The sequence below is a fragment of the Cetorhinus maximus genome, chromosome 9, assembly GCF_964194155.1.
Source record: "Cetorhinus maximus chromosome 9, sCetMax3.hap1.1, whole genome shotgun sequence".
Classification (NCBI taxonomy): Eukaryota; Metazoa; Chordata; class Chondrichthyes; order Lamniformes; family Cetorhinidae; genus Cetorhinus; species Cetorhinus maximus.
This window is the reverse complement of record NC_135887.1, coordinates 79463457-79476534: the sequence shown is the minus strand read 5'-3', so window position 1 is coordinate 79476534 and position 13078 is coordinate 79463457. Positions and strand designations below refer to the sequence as shown.

The 13078-nt window shown below is 47.5% G+C and overlaps 1 protein-coding gene across 7 annotated transcripts in view; it reads left to right on the top strand.

The window, feature by feature from the left end:
- The first annotated feature begins 475 nt into the window (after positions 1-475).
- Positions 476-13078, top strand: part of ptdss2 (phosphatidylserine synthase 2) — a 93914-nt gene continuing 81311 nt past the window's right edge. For all 7 annotated transcript variants that reach the window (XM_078548926.1, XM_078548923.1, XM_078548921.1 and 4 more), the window contains exon 1: positions 476-756. In XM_078548926.1, coding sequence (XP_078405052.1) covers positions 566-756 — 191 coding nt within the window. In that variant the 5' untranslated portion in view covers positions 476-565. The remainder of the gene's footprint in view (positions 757-13078) is intronic.

Genomic DNA, 13078 nt, shown 5'->3' with positions numbered 1-13078 from the left:
AGCAGTAAAAGAAATAATGTAATAATGGCAAATGTACCAACACTCCTTTGCACAAACATGCCATTGATGGCACCATGCAGCTAACTTGCATTTATTTTAAAAAAAAAATAAATTCTAAATGAATTTGTTCCGGAGAATCATATTGGATTTGAAACATTAAATCTGTTTCCCTCTCCACCGATGCTTCCAGACATGCTGAGCTTTTCCTGCATTATCTGTTTTAATTTCAGATCTCCAACACCCAAAGTATTTTGCTGTTACTAAATAAATTTGTGACCATAAAGTGCAGCTTAGTATTGCTCTGCCACCAAAAGGTACACCTGAGCCTTGCTTTAGTGATGTAGCACCTGAGCCTCACCCTGGTCACAGGAAATGCCCCCTTAGCCTCTCTCTGGTTACAGGACATGCCCCCTTAGCCTCGCTCTGGCTACCGGACGCGAGGCGAATGGGGCTGGCTTCCGGTGACAGTCTGTACGTGCGCAATGATGGGGCGGGGAGACGGCTAGCGCTTTGGAAGCTGGTGCCGCCGGGGAGCTGGAGCGCACTGTTAGGGAGTCTGCACACCATGATCCGCAATGCAGTTAGAAAGGCGCCCGCGGGAGAACCGAACGGTTTGTTGGATGGCCCGGAGCCGGGGGGAGGCCGGCAGCAACAGCGGGGGGAGCCGGCGAGGAAGAGCGGCGGGCGGCGGGAGGAGCAGGACCGGCGGAGCACCGAGTCCGAGGTGTTTGATGATGGAACGGTCACCTTCTTCTGGTGAGTTTGGGGTGATGGAGGGGCAGAAAGCAACTGGGGGAGAGAAGCAGTGAATACCCAGTGACAGTGGGGTAGGGGGGAGAGAGGCAGTAAATACCCAGTGACAGTGGGGTAGGGGGGAGAGAGGCAGTAAATACCCAGTGACAGTGGGGTAGGGGGGAGAGAGGGGCAGTGAATACCCAGTGACAGTGGGGTAGGGGGAGAGAGAGGCAGTGAATACCCAGTGACAGTGGGGGAGGGGGGAGAGAGAGGCAGTGAATACCCAGTGACAGTGGGGTAGGGGGGGAGAGAGAGGCAGTAAATACCCAGTGACAGTGGGGTAGGGGGGAGAGAGGCAGTAAATACCCAGTGACAGTGGGGTAGGGGGGAGAGAGGGGCAGTGAATACCCAGTGACAGTGGGGTAGGGGGAGAGAGAGGCAGTGAATACCCAGTGACAGTGGGGTAGGGGGGAGAGAGAGGCAGTGAATACCCAGTGACAGTGGGGTAGGGGGGGAGAGAGAGGCAGTGAATACCCAGTGACAGTGGGGTAGGGGGGGGAGAGAGAGGCAGTGAATACCCAGTGACAGTGGGGGAGGGGGGGGAGAGAGGCAGTGAATACCCAGTGACAGTGGGGTAGGGGGGGAGAGAGAGGCAGTAAATACCCAGTGACAGTGGGGTAAGGGGGGAGAGAGAGGTAGTGAATACCCAGTGACAGTGGGGTAGGGGGGGGAGAGAGAGGCAGTGAATACCCAGTGACAGTGGGGTAGGGGGGGAGAGAGAGGTAGTGAATACCCAGTGACAGTGGGGTAGGAGGGAGAGAGAGGCAGTGAATACCCAGTGACAGTGGGGTAGGGGGGAGAGAGGCAGTAAATACCCAGTAAGTGGGGTAGAGAGAGGCAGTGAATACCCTGTGTCAGTGGGCTAGGAGGGGAGAGAGGGGCAGTGAATACCCAGTGACAGTGGGGTAGGGGGGAGAGAGGCAGTAAATACCCAGTGACAGTGGGATAGGGGGGGAGAGAGAGGCAGTGAATACTCAGTGACAGTGGGGTAGGGGGAAGAAAGGGGCAGTGAATACCCAGTGACAGTGGGGTAGGGGGGAGAGAGAGGCGGTGAATACCCTGTGACAGTGAGGTAGGGGGGAGAGAGAGGCAGTGAATACCCAGTGACAATAGGGTAGGGGGAGAGAGAGGCAGTGAATACCCAGTGACAGTGGGGTAGGGGGGAGAGAGGCAGTAAATACCCAGTAAGTGGGGTAGAGAGGGGGAGAGAGGCAGTGAATACCCTGTGTCAGTGGGCTAGGAGGGGAGAGAGGGGCAGTGAATACCCAGTGACAGTGGGGTAGGGGGGAGAGAGGCAGTAAATACCCAGTGACAGTGGGGTAGGGGGGGAGAGAGAGGCAGTGAATACCCAGTGACAGTGGGGTAGGGGGAAGAAAGGGGCAGTGAATACCCAGTGACAGTGGGGTAGGGGGGAGAGAGAGGCGGTGAATACCCTGTGACAGTGGGGTAGGGGGGAGAGAGAGGCAGTGAATACCCAGTGACAAGAGGGTAGGGGGAGAGAGAGGCAGTGAATACCCAGTGACAGTGGGGTAGGGGGAAGAGAGGGGCAGTGAATACCCAGTGACAGTGGGTTAGGGCCGAGAGAGCGGCAGTGAATACTCTGTGACAGTGGGGTAGTGGGGAGAGAGAGGCAGAAAATACCCAGTGACAGTGGGGTAGGGGGGAGAGAGGCAGTAAATACCGTTACAATGGGGTAGGCGGGGGGAGAGAGGCAGTGAATACCCAGTGACAGTGGGGTAGAGGGGGGGAGAGAGGCAGTGAATACCCAGTGGCAGTTGGGTAGAGGTGGGGGGGGGGGAGGCAGTGAATACCCAGTGACAGTGGGGTAGGGAGGAGAGAGAGGCAGTAAATACCCAGTGACAGTGGGGAAGGAAGGAGAGAGAGGTAGCGAATGCCCAGTATCATTGTGTTCGGGGGGGAGAGAGAGGCAGTGAATCCACAGTGACGGTGGGGTAAGGGAGAGAGAGGCAGTAAATTCCCTGTGATAGTGGGGTAGAGGGGAAGAGAAGCAGTAAATACCCAGTGACGGTGGGGTAGGGTAGAGAGAGGCAGTGAATACCCAGTGAAGGCGGGGTATGGGCAGGAGGCAGTGAATACCCAGTGATGGTGGGGAAGGGGAGATAGAGGCAGTGGATACCCAGTGATGGGGGGGGAGTGGGTGGGGGGAGAGCCAGTGATTATCCAGCGATAGTGGAAGTGGGGGGTGGGGGTGACAGTGACTGGTGGGGTGTTAATGAGGGGGTTGGGGGAGGGGGTGAAGGAATGAATACCCAGTAATAGTTGGTGGGGAGAGGCAGTGGATGACCGGTGGGGTGAAAGGGGAGACAGTGAATGCTCAGTCATAGTTGGGAGGGGGGTTGGGGAGAGACAGTACCCAGTGAAGGAGAGGAGGGCAGCGATTATGCAGTGACAGTGGGGTTGAGGCACTGAGTACCCAGCGACTGTAAGAGGGGGTGGGTGTCCTTGTCGGGAGTGATTATCCAGTGACAGTGGGGTGAGGGTGTTTACCCAGATGAACAGTGAGTTGTCAATGACGAGAGTGTGGTGGTGAGAGGATGGGGGGAGGACCCTGACTACGCGGTGACAGTGGGGGAAGGGGTAGTGAATACGCTGTGACTGGGGGAAGAGGCAGTGAATGCGCGGTGACAGTGGGGGAAGGGGCAGTGACTACGCGGTGACAGTGGGCAAAGGGGCAGTGAATGTGCGGTGACAGTGGGGGAAGAGGCAGTGAATACGCGGTGACAGTGGGGGAAGGGGCAGTGACTACACGGTGACAGTGGGGGAAGGGGGAGAGTGAGGCAGTAAATACCCAGTGACAGTGGGTTGGAGGGGGAGAGAGGTAGTGAATGCCCAGTATCTGTGGGTTCGGGGGGGAGAGAGCGTCAGTGAATACCCAGTGACAGTGGGGTCGGGGGGAGAGAGAGGCAGTCAATACTCAGTGACAGTGGGGTACAGGTGGGGGGGAGAGAGGCAGTGAATACCCAGTGACGGTGGGGTAGAGGGGGGGAGAGAGGCAGTAAATACCCAGTGGCAGTTGGGTAGAGGTGGGGGGGGGAGAGGCAGTGAATACCCAGTGACAGTGGGGTAGGGGGGAGAGAGAGGCAGTGAATACCCAGTGACAGTGGGGTAGGGAGGAGAGAGAGGCAGTGAATACCCAGTGACAGTGGGGTAGGGGGGAGAGAGAGGCAGTGAATACCCAGTGACAGTGGGGTAGGGAGGAGAGGGAGGCAGTGAATACCCAGTGATGATGGTGTTGGCGAGAGGCAGTAAATTCCCTGTGATGGTGGGGTAGGGGGGAAGAGAGGCAGTAAATACCCAGTGACGGTGGGATAGGGTAGAGAAAGGCAGTGAATACCCAGTGGCAGTGGGATAGGGAGGTGAGAGAGGCAGTAAATACCCAGTGACAGTGGGGTAGGAGGGGGAGAGAGGTAGCGAATGCCCATTATCAGTGGGTTCGGGGGCGGAGAGAGAGGCAGTGAATACACAGTGACAGTTGGTTCGGGGGGGGAGAGAGGGGCAGTGAATACCCAGTGACAGTGGGGTAGGGGGGAGAGAGGGGCAGTGAATACCCAGTGACAGTGTGGTCGGGGGGGTAGAGAGGTAGTAAATACCCAGTGACAGTGGGGTAGAATGGGGAGAGAGGCAGTGAAAACCCAGTGACAGTGGGGTAGGAGGGAGAGAGAGGCAGTGAATACCCAGTGACAGTGGGGTAGAGGGAGGGAGAGAGGCAGTGAATACCCAGTGACAGTGGGGTAGGGGGAAGAGGGAGGCAGTGAATACCCTGTAATGGTGGGGTTGGCGAGAGAGAGGCAGTAAATTCCCTGTGATGGTGGGGTAGGGGGGAAGAGAGGCAGTAAATACCCAGTGACGGTGGAATAGGGTAGAGAGAGGCAGTGAATACCCAGTGATGGCGGGGTATGTGCAGGAGGCAGTGAATACCCAGTGATGGTGGGCAAGGGGAGAGAGAGGCAATGAATACCAGTGATGGCGAGGAGGGGGTGGGGGAGGGCCAGTGGTTATCCAGCGATAGTGGGGGGTGGGGGTGACAATGAATGGTGGGGTGTTGATAAGGGAGTTGGGGGATTGGGTGAAGGAATGAATACCCAGTAATAGTTTGTGGGGAGAGGCAGTGAATGACCGGTGGGGTGAAACGGGAGACAGTGAATGCTCAGTAATAGTTGGGCGGGGGGTTGCTGAGGGACAGTACCCAGTGAAGGAGAGGAGGGCAGCGATTATCCAGTGACAGTGGGGGTGAGGCACTGAGTACCTAGTGACTGTAAGAGGGGGTGGGTGTCCTTGTCGGGAGTGATTATCCAGTGACAGTGGGGTGAGGGTGTTTACCCAGATGAACAGTGAGTTGTCAATGACGAGAGTGTGGTGGTGAGAGGATGGGAGGACACTGACTACGCGGTGACAGTGGGGGAAGGGGTAGTGAATACGCTGTGACTGGGGGAAGAGGCAGTGAATGCGCGGTGACAGTGGGGGAAGGGGTAGTGACTACATGGTGACAGTGGGGGAAGGGGCAGTGAATACGCGGTGACAGTGGGGGAAGGGGCAGTGAATGCGCGGTGACAGTGGGGGAAGAGGCAGTGAATGCGCGGTGACAGTGGGGGAAGGAGCAGTGAATACGCGGTGACAGTGGGGGAAGGGGCAGTGAATGCACGGTGAAAGTGGGGGAAGGGGCAGTGACTACACGGTGACTGTGGGGGAAGGGGCAGTGACTACACGGTGACAGTGGGGGAAGGGGCAGTGACTGCGCGGTGACAGTGGGGGAAGGGGCAGTGACTGCGCGGTGACAGTGGAGGAAGGGGCAGTGAATACGCGGTGACAGTGGGGGAAGGGACAGTGAATACGCGGTGACAGTGGGGGAAGGGACAGTGAATACGCGGTGACGTTGGGGGAAGGGGCGTTGAATACGCGGTGACGGTTGGGAAGTGGTGGTGTGTGGGAGTGTGGCAGTGATTAGCCTTTGAACATAGTGTGTTGCATTTATTACCCAGTGACAGTGGGGATGCAGGGTGAGAGGAAGAATGGGTGCTGATTACTCTTGGAAGAATGAGGATTGAGCAAGAGCAAGAGCTGGATCATCCCTGTGGCTGTTCTTGCCTTAGAGGCATTGCATCGCATGAGGGTGTGTGTGGCTGTGTTTGCCTGTTGTGTTGCTTTGTGAATCAGCTTACCTGCTGCCTTGAGGCTGAGATTTGATGGTCTTTGCACTGTGACCAGATTCTGAAGAACTGGAAAAAACCAATTCTCCAAGTTGAAAGGGCTAAGAATGCGGTGAGGGTGCAGTGAGATGGGAGTTAGTAACTCTGCAACAAATTAATTGACAGCTTTTTGTTTTTGTCATAAAAAAGGCAATTGCAGAACTCTCCCAACACCTTAGAAATAGCCAGTTGCTCCACATCCTGCTACTCGAAAACCTGCATCAGATTCCAGCTGCAGCCAACATTTGTGGCCTCATTACGTGGTATTTACTGTCATTTCTAATCACTTAAATTCCAGCCCTAATGGGCACTTTATTCAATTGTTTGGCCTCTACCTTTTGAGTCAGTGGGCACAAGAGGAGGCATTATTAACCGATGAAACATGGCATGTGAACTCAATATTAAATTTCAGATGAGTTGGAAGTGGATTATTCCAGACACTACTTGGAATTGCCATATAAAAGTCATCTTGGATTATTTGAAAGTAGTTTCATTGTCTAAGTTATTAGAAGTCAAAATTTTATTAAAGCATAAATTTTCTCAATGGGGTTGTTTTAGTTGCAAGGTAAACGTATTTTTCAGTTTGCTCCATGACTAGTTTTGAAGGTGTAGTCCCTATGAAGTAGAAATTTGAATTGTGCTGCTTCATGGATCTGAGATTGGCAGAATCCAGGTGGAGAACAGCTCCTTGGGTATGTATACGTACTTCTTGTTATCTGTGTACAATATAAATTTGAACTTGTAATTTAATGATCTTCAGAACAGGCTAGCTACATGCTCATTCCCACGCAATCAAAGCACTTCAGTTGCTGAGGCTAAAAGCTACTCTGCTAATTTTTTGAGTGGCTAACGGGAGTGCAGTTTGGTCAGTGTTGCCAGGTGTTGAAATGGCAGTGAGATTTATTACGGCGGAGGGTAGTTGAAGCATCGTTTGAGAGTTAGACCTACATAAAGCAGATTTCAACTCTCAAAGCAGTTACCCAGATTTCTGATTCCATAGGGAATCAAACAACTGAGAGGTGGGATAGAAGATGAAGGAATTATGTCAAATCTTAAAAAGAAATGGCATGATGTTAACTGAAGAATATGGATTGGAAGCAGGAAGAAATATCTTGTGCAATCTATTGAAAAGTCAATGGTTATAACAGAACTAGCTGGATGACCAAATGGTGGGGCTTCATTCTGAATCTGTGAAATAAAATATCTTCATTGGCATCTGACAATACATTAAGTTTACTGGAAATACACAGCAGGCCCTTCAGCTTCTGAATGTGCAAAAGCCAGCTTAATGTCTTGGCTGTCGACCTTTCATTACAATATTGATCTGTTTATCTCTCTTCATTTAGGAGCAACCAGAATTTTTTGCTTTAATTTGAATTTTGAGAATTTGCTGTATTTTATTTTTCTTCTATTTGTTAAATGATTTGTCTATCTGTCAGCACCTGATATTGTAGTGTTCCTCATAACTGTGAGCATGGATAAGACCTCCCAAATTCAAGACCTCTACCATCTAGCAGGGCAAGCGCAGCAGACGCATGGAATTATCATAAGTCACATACCGTCCTGAATTGAACATATATTGCCATCCCTTCATTGTCACTGGCCAAGAGCCTGAAACCCCCAGCCTATCAACACTGTGGGACCACCTTCACCACACGACTGCCGTGGTTCTGAAAAGGCAGCCAGGGTTGGGAATAAATGCTTTTTTAAAAAAAATGCAGGCTAACAATTCCTCAAGGACACAAGGTGACTATTTTAAGAATAAATAAAAGTACTTAACCTACGTTTCCCATTTTTACCTTTTTTTATGTTGTTATTAGTCTTGCTTTTCCCCTGTATGACCAGGACCTAAACTGCTCAGCCTTTTAGCTCTCCTGATCCGAATCTCCTCTGAGTAACTGTGCATAGTTCTTGGCTTGCTTGCTGGACTCTTCCTTGCTAAATGCATTTGGGTGGCTTTAAAATTAGCCATAGACAGTAACTGTAAATTAGAAGTGGATTTATGTGGAAGTAGTGAGTTGAAAGAACATCAGAAAGGGAAAGACAGCAAAGGAATTCTAGCACTCATTAATAAATATACTGAGCAGAACCAAGAAAGTATCTGACAGGTATGTAGATTGTTGATGCGGGGGGGTTGAGGGGGGCAGAGAGAGAAATAAATACATAGATGCAGAAAGGTGCACAGACTATGAATTGCAGAAAATGGTAGTCAGTAGTAGAATGGATATACTCAGGAGAAAGAATATAGAGAATGAAACACTTCAGCAGAGGTGATGAGAAGTATAGAACAACCCAGAGAAGGAGACACAGTTTTAAAATAATGAGAACATGGAGGTACAGCTATCTAATGTAGCATTCTTCATAATATGACAAGTTCTGGAAATGTTTCTTTTAAGATCTTCATTTTTTTTTTACAATCTTGTTTGTATATCTTTTTGAACCTGACTGCTATGTTCTGATTTCTTTTTTTATATTTCTCTGTAGCTGTGTCATGTTTGTGGTCAATGGGGCTCTTGATGCGTCAGGTTAGCAAAATTGCTTGAACTGCTGCACGTGAGATTTTTTATTAAATTGGTGGAAAATTTCCAGCAATACTGTTGAAATTACTGAAATGAAAATTCCAACTAAAGCATCATGTAAAAGTAAAACTTGAACTAGTCTTAAACTATTTGGGCTGTATTGTCATCACTTGTTCAAACTATATGATTTCCTTATTGGAGCAGCTACATAGAATTTACAGGCCATTTGTCTCAGCTGTTCTATGCTGGTGTCTATGCTTCATACAAGTCGTCTTCTACACTATTTCATCTCATTCTATCTGCATATTCTCCTGTTCTTTTCTCCTCTTGCATTTATGTGGTGGTGTGTTACAATTCACTCGGAGTCTGAGTTGCTGTGGCATTATGCATTCTTACATGCATGTTGTAGTCTGGAACTATGAATAATAATGGTAGAGGCTCCAACTTTCTTTCTGTCCCATGGTGACCAGGAATCTCTTCTCTGCCCACCTGCATTTGGTGTGTGTTGGAAGGATTTGCAGGTTGATACTGAACCTGTCTGACCCTCAACCTGTTATGAATGCGTCTTACGTGGCCATCCTGGGTGGTACTTGTACATGGAGCTTCTGGCTCTGAGGCTGGAGCGTTGCCCACCGTACCACAGGACCTCCCTTGTACTTGCATAGCTACTCTCTCAGTGTGTCTAAGCTACTGCTCCATGAGTTTGCAAGTCTCAGGGGAAAGAAGTTTCTCCTAAATTCCTTATTGGATTCATTAGTCACTACCTTTGTGTCCTGTAGTTTAGGGTTTCCCTCATAAGTGGAAGTATCTTTCCTATGTCTATTCTATCAAACTCCTTCATAATTTTGAAGATCTCTTTATTAGGTCATTCTTGAACTCTCTATTTTCTCGAGAAAAGAGCCCAAACTGCAAGTCTTTCCTGATGGGTATAAACTTTTAGTTCTATTATAATACTTGTAATTTTTTTTGCATCTTTTCTGGTGCTTCTGTATCTTATTTGCAATTTGCCATCAATGTCCAGATCCTGAGACTAAAATAAGAAAAGCAATGAAATTATGTTCTCTCTCCCTTGGAAGTCATTCATGTTGTGTTCTGCAAGCATTAGTCTTCCTATGGTATCTCGCTCAAGTAGGCATTTTTAAATTTGCGAACCTACAGTGTGCATGCTGGAAGTTGTTTTATTGTAGGTAGGATCATAGATGAGCCCAAGCTTGTCCTTCCCTGACGCCCACTTTCCAGCAAGACTTGCAGGAGTGTAATCAGCAATAGAAGCTTAGCTGACTATCGTATCACTGTAGACCAGGAATGGCAAAATGGCTTATAGGGCCCCTGCTGATGCTGCAATGGGGCCATTAACTCAAACACTGAACAAATGCAAAACCTTATTGGTCTATCTCACTACCACTTGACGTTGAGCTGTTGGAGCAATTTAACCATAAGTAAGTTGAAATTATACAAAGTCAGTAAGATCCATGATATTAATAGAACCTTTCTTTTGATCAGCCACTCCCCACACACTAGTGATTTTGTCATATGGTATTTAAGGGTGTCACCATTAAATATTTTCTGGATTCAGTTATTACACAGGAAATGTATGCTAAATAGCTATAATTTCAATATAAGGCTATAATCTATATTGAACTAGAATTTTCTAGTAATTTGCATTATCACGTAAATGTATGATAACTGCACATTAATCTGTGAATATTTTGTCAAGGTCATGCAGTAAATTGTCTATTGAAGTGAGCAAAGATGGCTGATGCTGACACATTGCAAACTGTAACCTTTATTCCCTTTCATCTTCTCTCCCACAACTCCACTTCCCATATAATAATTATTATTCTAAATCCTAGGGAGTGATTATAAGTCTGTAATCTAATTGATGGATTCAGCTGATGTTTATATATCAGTTGAGCTTGCTCTCATGGTTTGTCATCTGAAGTCTTTGATTAGATTACAAATTCAAAATCCCTGCCAGATATCCATTATTCTTACTTTGTCATTTGTGCAGTACACCAGAAATGGGCTCCTACTCAAACAAATCCACAACCAAATTTATTTATTCTTCTGTTATGTTAATAACTAAAATCACAAAACATATATTCCAATTTGGAGGAACTTAACTAAAGATAATATTTGTCACAGTTTGAGATAATGTGCATCCATTGTTCGTGTTCATTGATCAGGAGGTCGGAGCTAGCCTTTCCAGTAAGGTAAATCTAGTGGAATTATAATGGACCGGATTTTGCTGGGAGTGGGGGCCGTTTGTTAGACTTGCATTTATGCATAGCTTCAGCACTGGAAATTTTTGTCAGTCAACCATCCAAAAACACGTATTCTGTACAGGGTATCTACCCAAACAAGGCAAGCAGCTGCACATCTCCTTAACTAACCCGATTCCAGGATTGTTAATGAGCAGCACAGAAACTGAACTAGGAAGTGTCAGTTAGAATATTGAATTCAATGTCAAAGCAGGTACAGAAAGCAAAACCGAAAGGGGGAAAGAAAGATTAGTTTAAGAGTGAGAGATGAGACAAAGAAAAATTAAAAAATTAAATTAAATTTTAATTTAAAAAAAATCTTCAACAATGATTAAATTCTGAAGGAATAGAGCTCCACACTTGTTAATTTTCAGCACCAGCGAGCTGATTTATTAGTAATTAAGACTTACCATGCTGGTAAAAAGGTACTTGCGCTGGGTTGGACAGGCCCTAACATTTTCTGAATTTTGCCTGTATCCACAGCGACTTTGGACCATGCAATATATTTGAATGGTGAGTCAGATGACCAGATGCTTTGTTCAGGAATATTTAGCAGGAATGTTGCATTTGCAGAGCAACTTTCTCATTTCTGCATTTAACTGCACATGTGGTTGCTGGAAGTTACTGTCTGTTTTTCATGTAAATAACAGTGAGTGCTGATGGCCTCACCATATAACTCAAAATCTAACCCAATATATTGACACGGGGGAGATGGTGGCGCAGTGGTAATATACACTAGTAATCCAGAGGTCTAGGCTAATGCTCTGGAGACTCAGGTTCAAATCCCAACGTGGCAACTGGTGGACTTTGAATTCAATTTTTAAAAAATCTGGAATACAAAGCTAGTCTCAGTCATGTTGACCATGAAACCATTGTTGATTGTTTTAAAAACCCACCTGGTCCACTAATGCCCTTTAGGAAAGGAAATCTGCCACCCTTACCTGGCCTGGCCTACATGTTGAGTCCAGACCAGACCCACAGTAATGTGATTGACTCTTAAATGCCCTCTGAAATGGCTGAGCAAGTCACTCAGTTCAAGGGCAGTTAGGGATGGACAACAAATGCTGCCTTGCCAGTGGCGCCTACATTCCATGAAAGAATAAAGAAAAGAAACACAAATGTGCGTCATTTTTTGCAATTTCTAAATGCATTTGTCAGCTTCATTTTATTGTCACTGCATAAAGTTTGGCAGCATCACAGTTGAGTGATTTTGATCTGGGTGAAGCCAGAATTACATGAAATTGAAGGAATCATTTTTGGTTACTTTGAGTATGATGGGATTTAATTAACATTTCCCAGTGCCATATGATGGAGTAGCACATTAAGGCCACCCACGCCACTGATAAAGGGGCAGAATTATGAGATCCTCAGTATAGTATTAAACCTTTTGTAATTAATTCAGTCTTGTTAGAATATTCTTATTCTGCTCTGTGCATTCATTTATTGCTTACTTGCCTGTGCACTATGCAACTCTCCCATTCCGTCTTCCTGCGTTTTTGCCCACGTCAAGTCTGCTCAGTGACTCCCACTTCAACCACACCTTTTGTCACCTTCCCTAAATAATCTCCTAATTCCTGCTTGGTCTCTTGTTCTCCCTTCTGAAGCAATGTGGTATTTTGGTTTTTTAAAGGTGCTACATAGTTGCCAGTTGAAGTTAAGCGGTTTTGAATATGTTGACTTTCATAAGGTCAGTGCGGTTGTGAGCTGTGCAGTATGGTTTGAAATCTCCTGTCATTTTCTTTTGGAAATAAATAGAGACGCGACTTGAAGCAACAAAGAGTCTGAAAAGCATGGGGAAAATTAAGTCCTTAAGCTGTCGCACCTCTACATTTAGATTTTGAACATGATGGTCCAGATCTTCCGCGAAGCGGCAGTCACTGTTAAATTGCCCGCTGCGACTACTTTTCTGTGCCCTGATGCAGCTCTGCATTTCTGACCGGGTCTTCCGAGCCCGGTTTCTCCAGAAATGCAGAGAAATTCATCATAGTGGAGTAGCATCGGGGTGGGAGGATTGGACTTGCCCCCTTTTTATGGTACTGCCATGAGGTAAGTTTAAATGTGAAGGCTAGTGAATGGGTAGGGTGGATGAGAAAAGTGGGTGAAGTAGCAGGTGGGTAGGGGGTTAGTCGAGGGGTCAATGGGTGGTGGCGCGGGGAGTTGGGGGCTCAGAGAGAGTGGCTGAGGGTTCGGCCTATAGCTATCCAGGAGTTAAACTAGGTTTTTCCTTTCTAATATTTTCTGGGTAACTATTCAGTTAATATCCTTGGAACTGTCTGTAGTCTCCAACTCAAGTCAG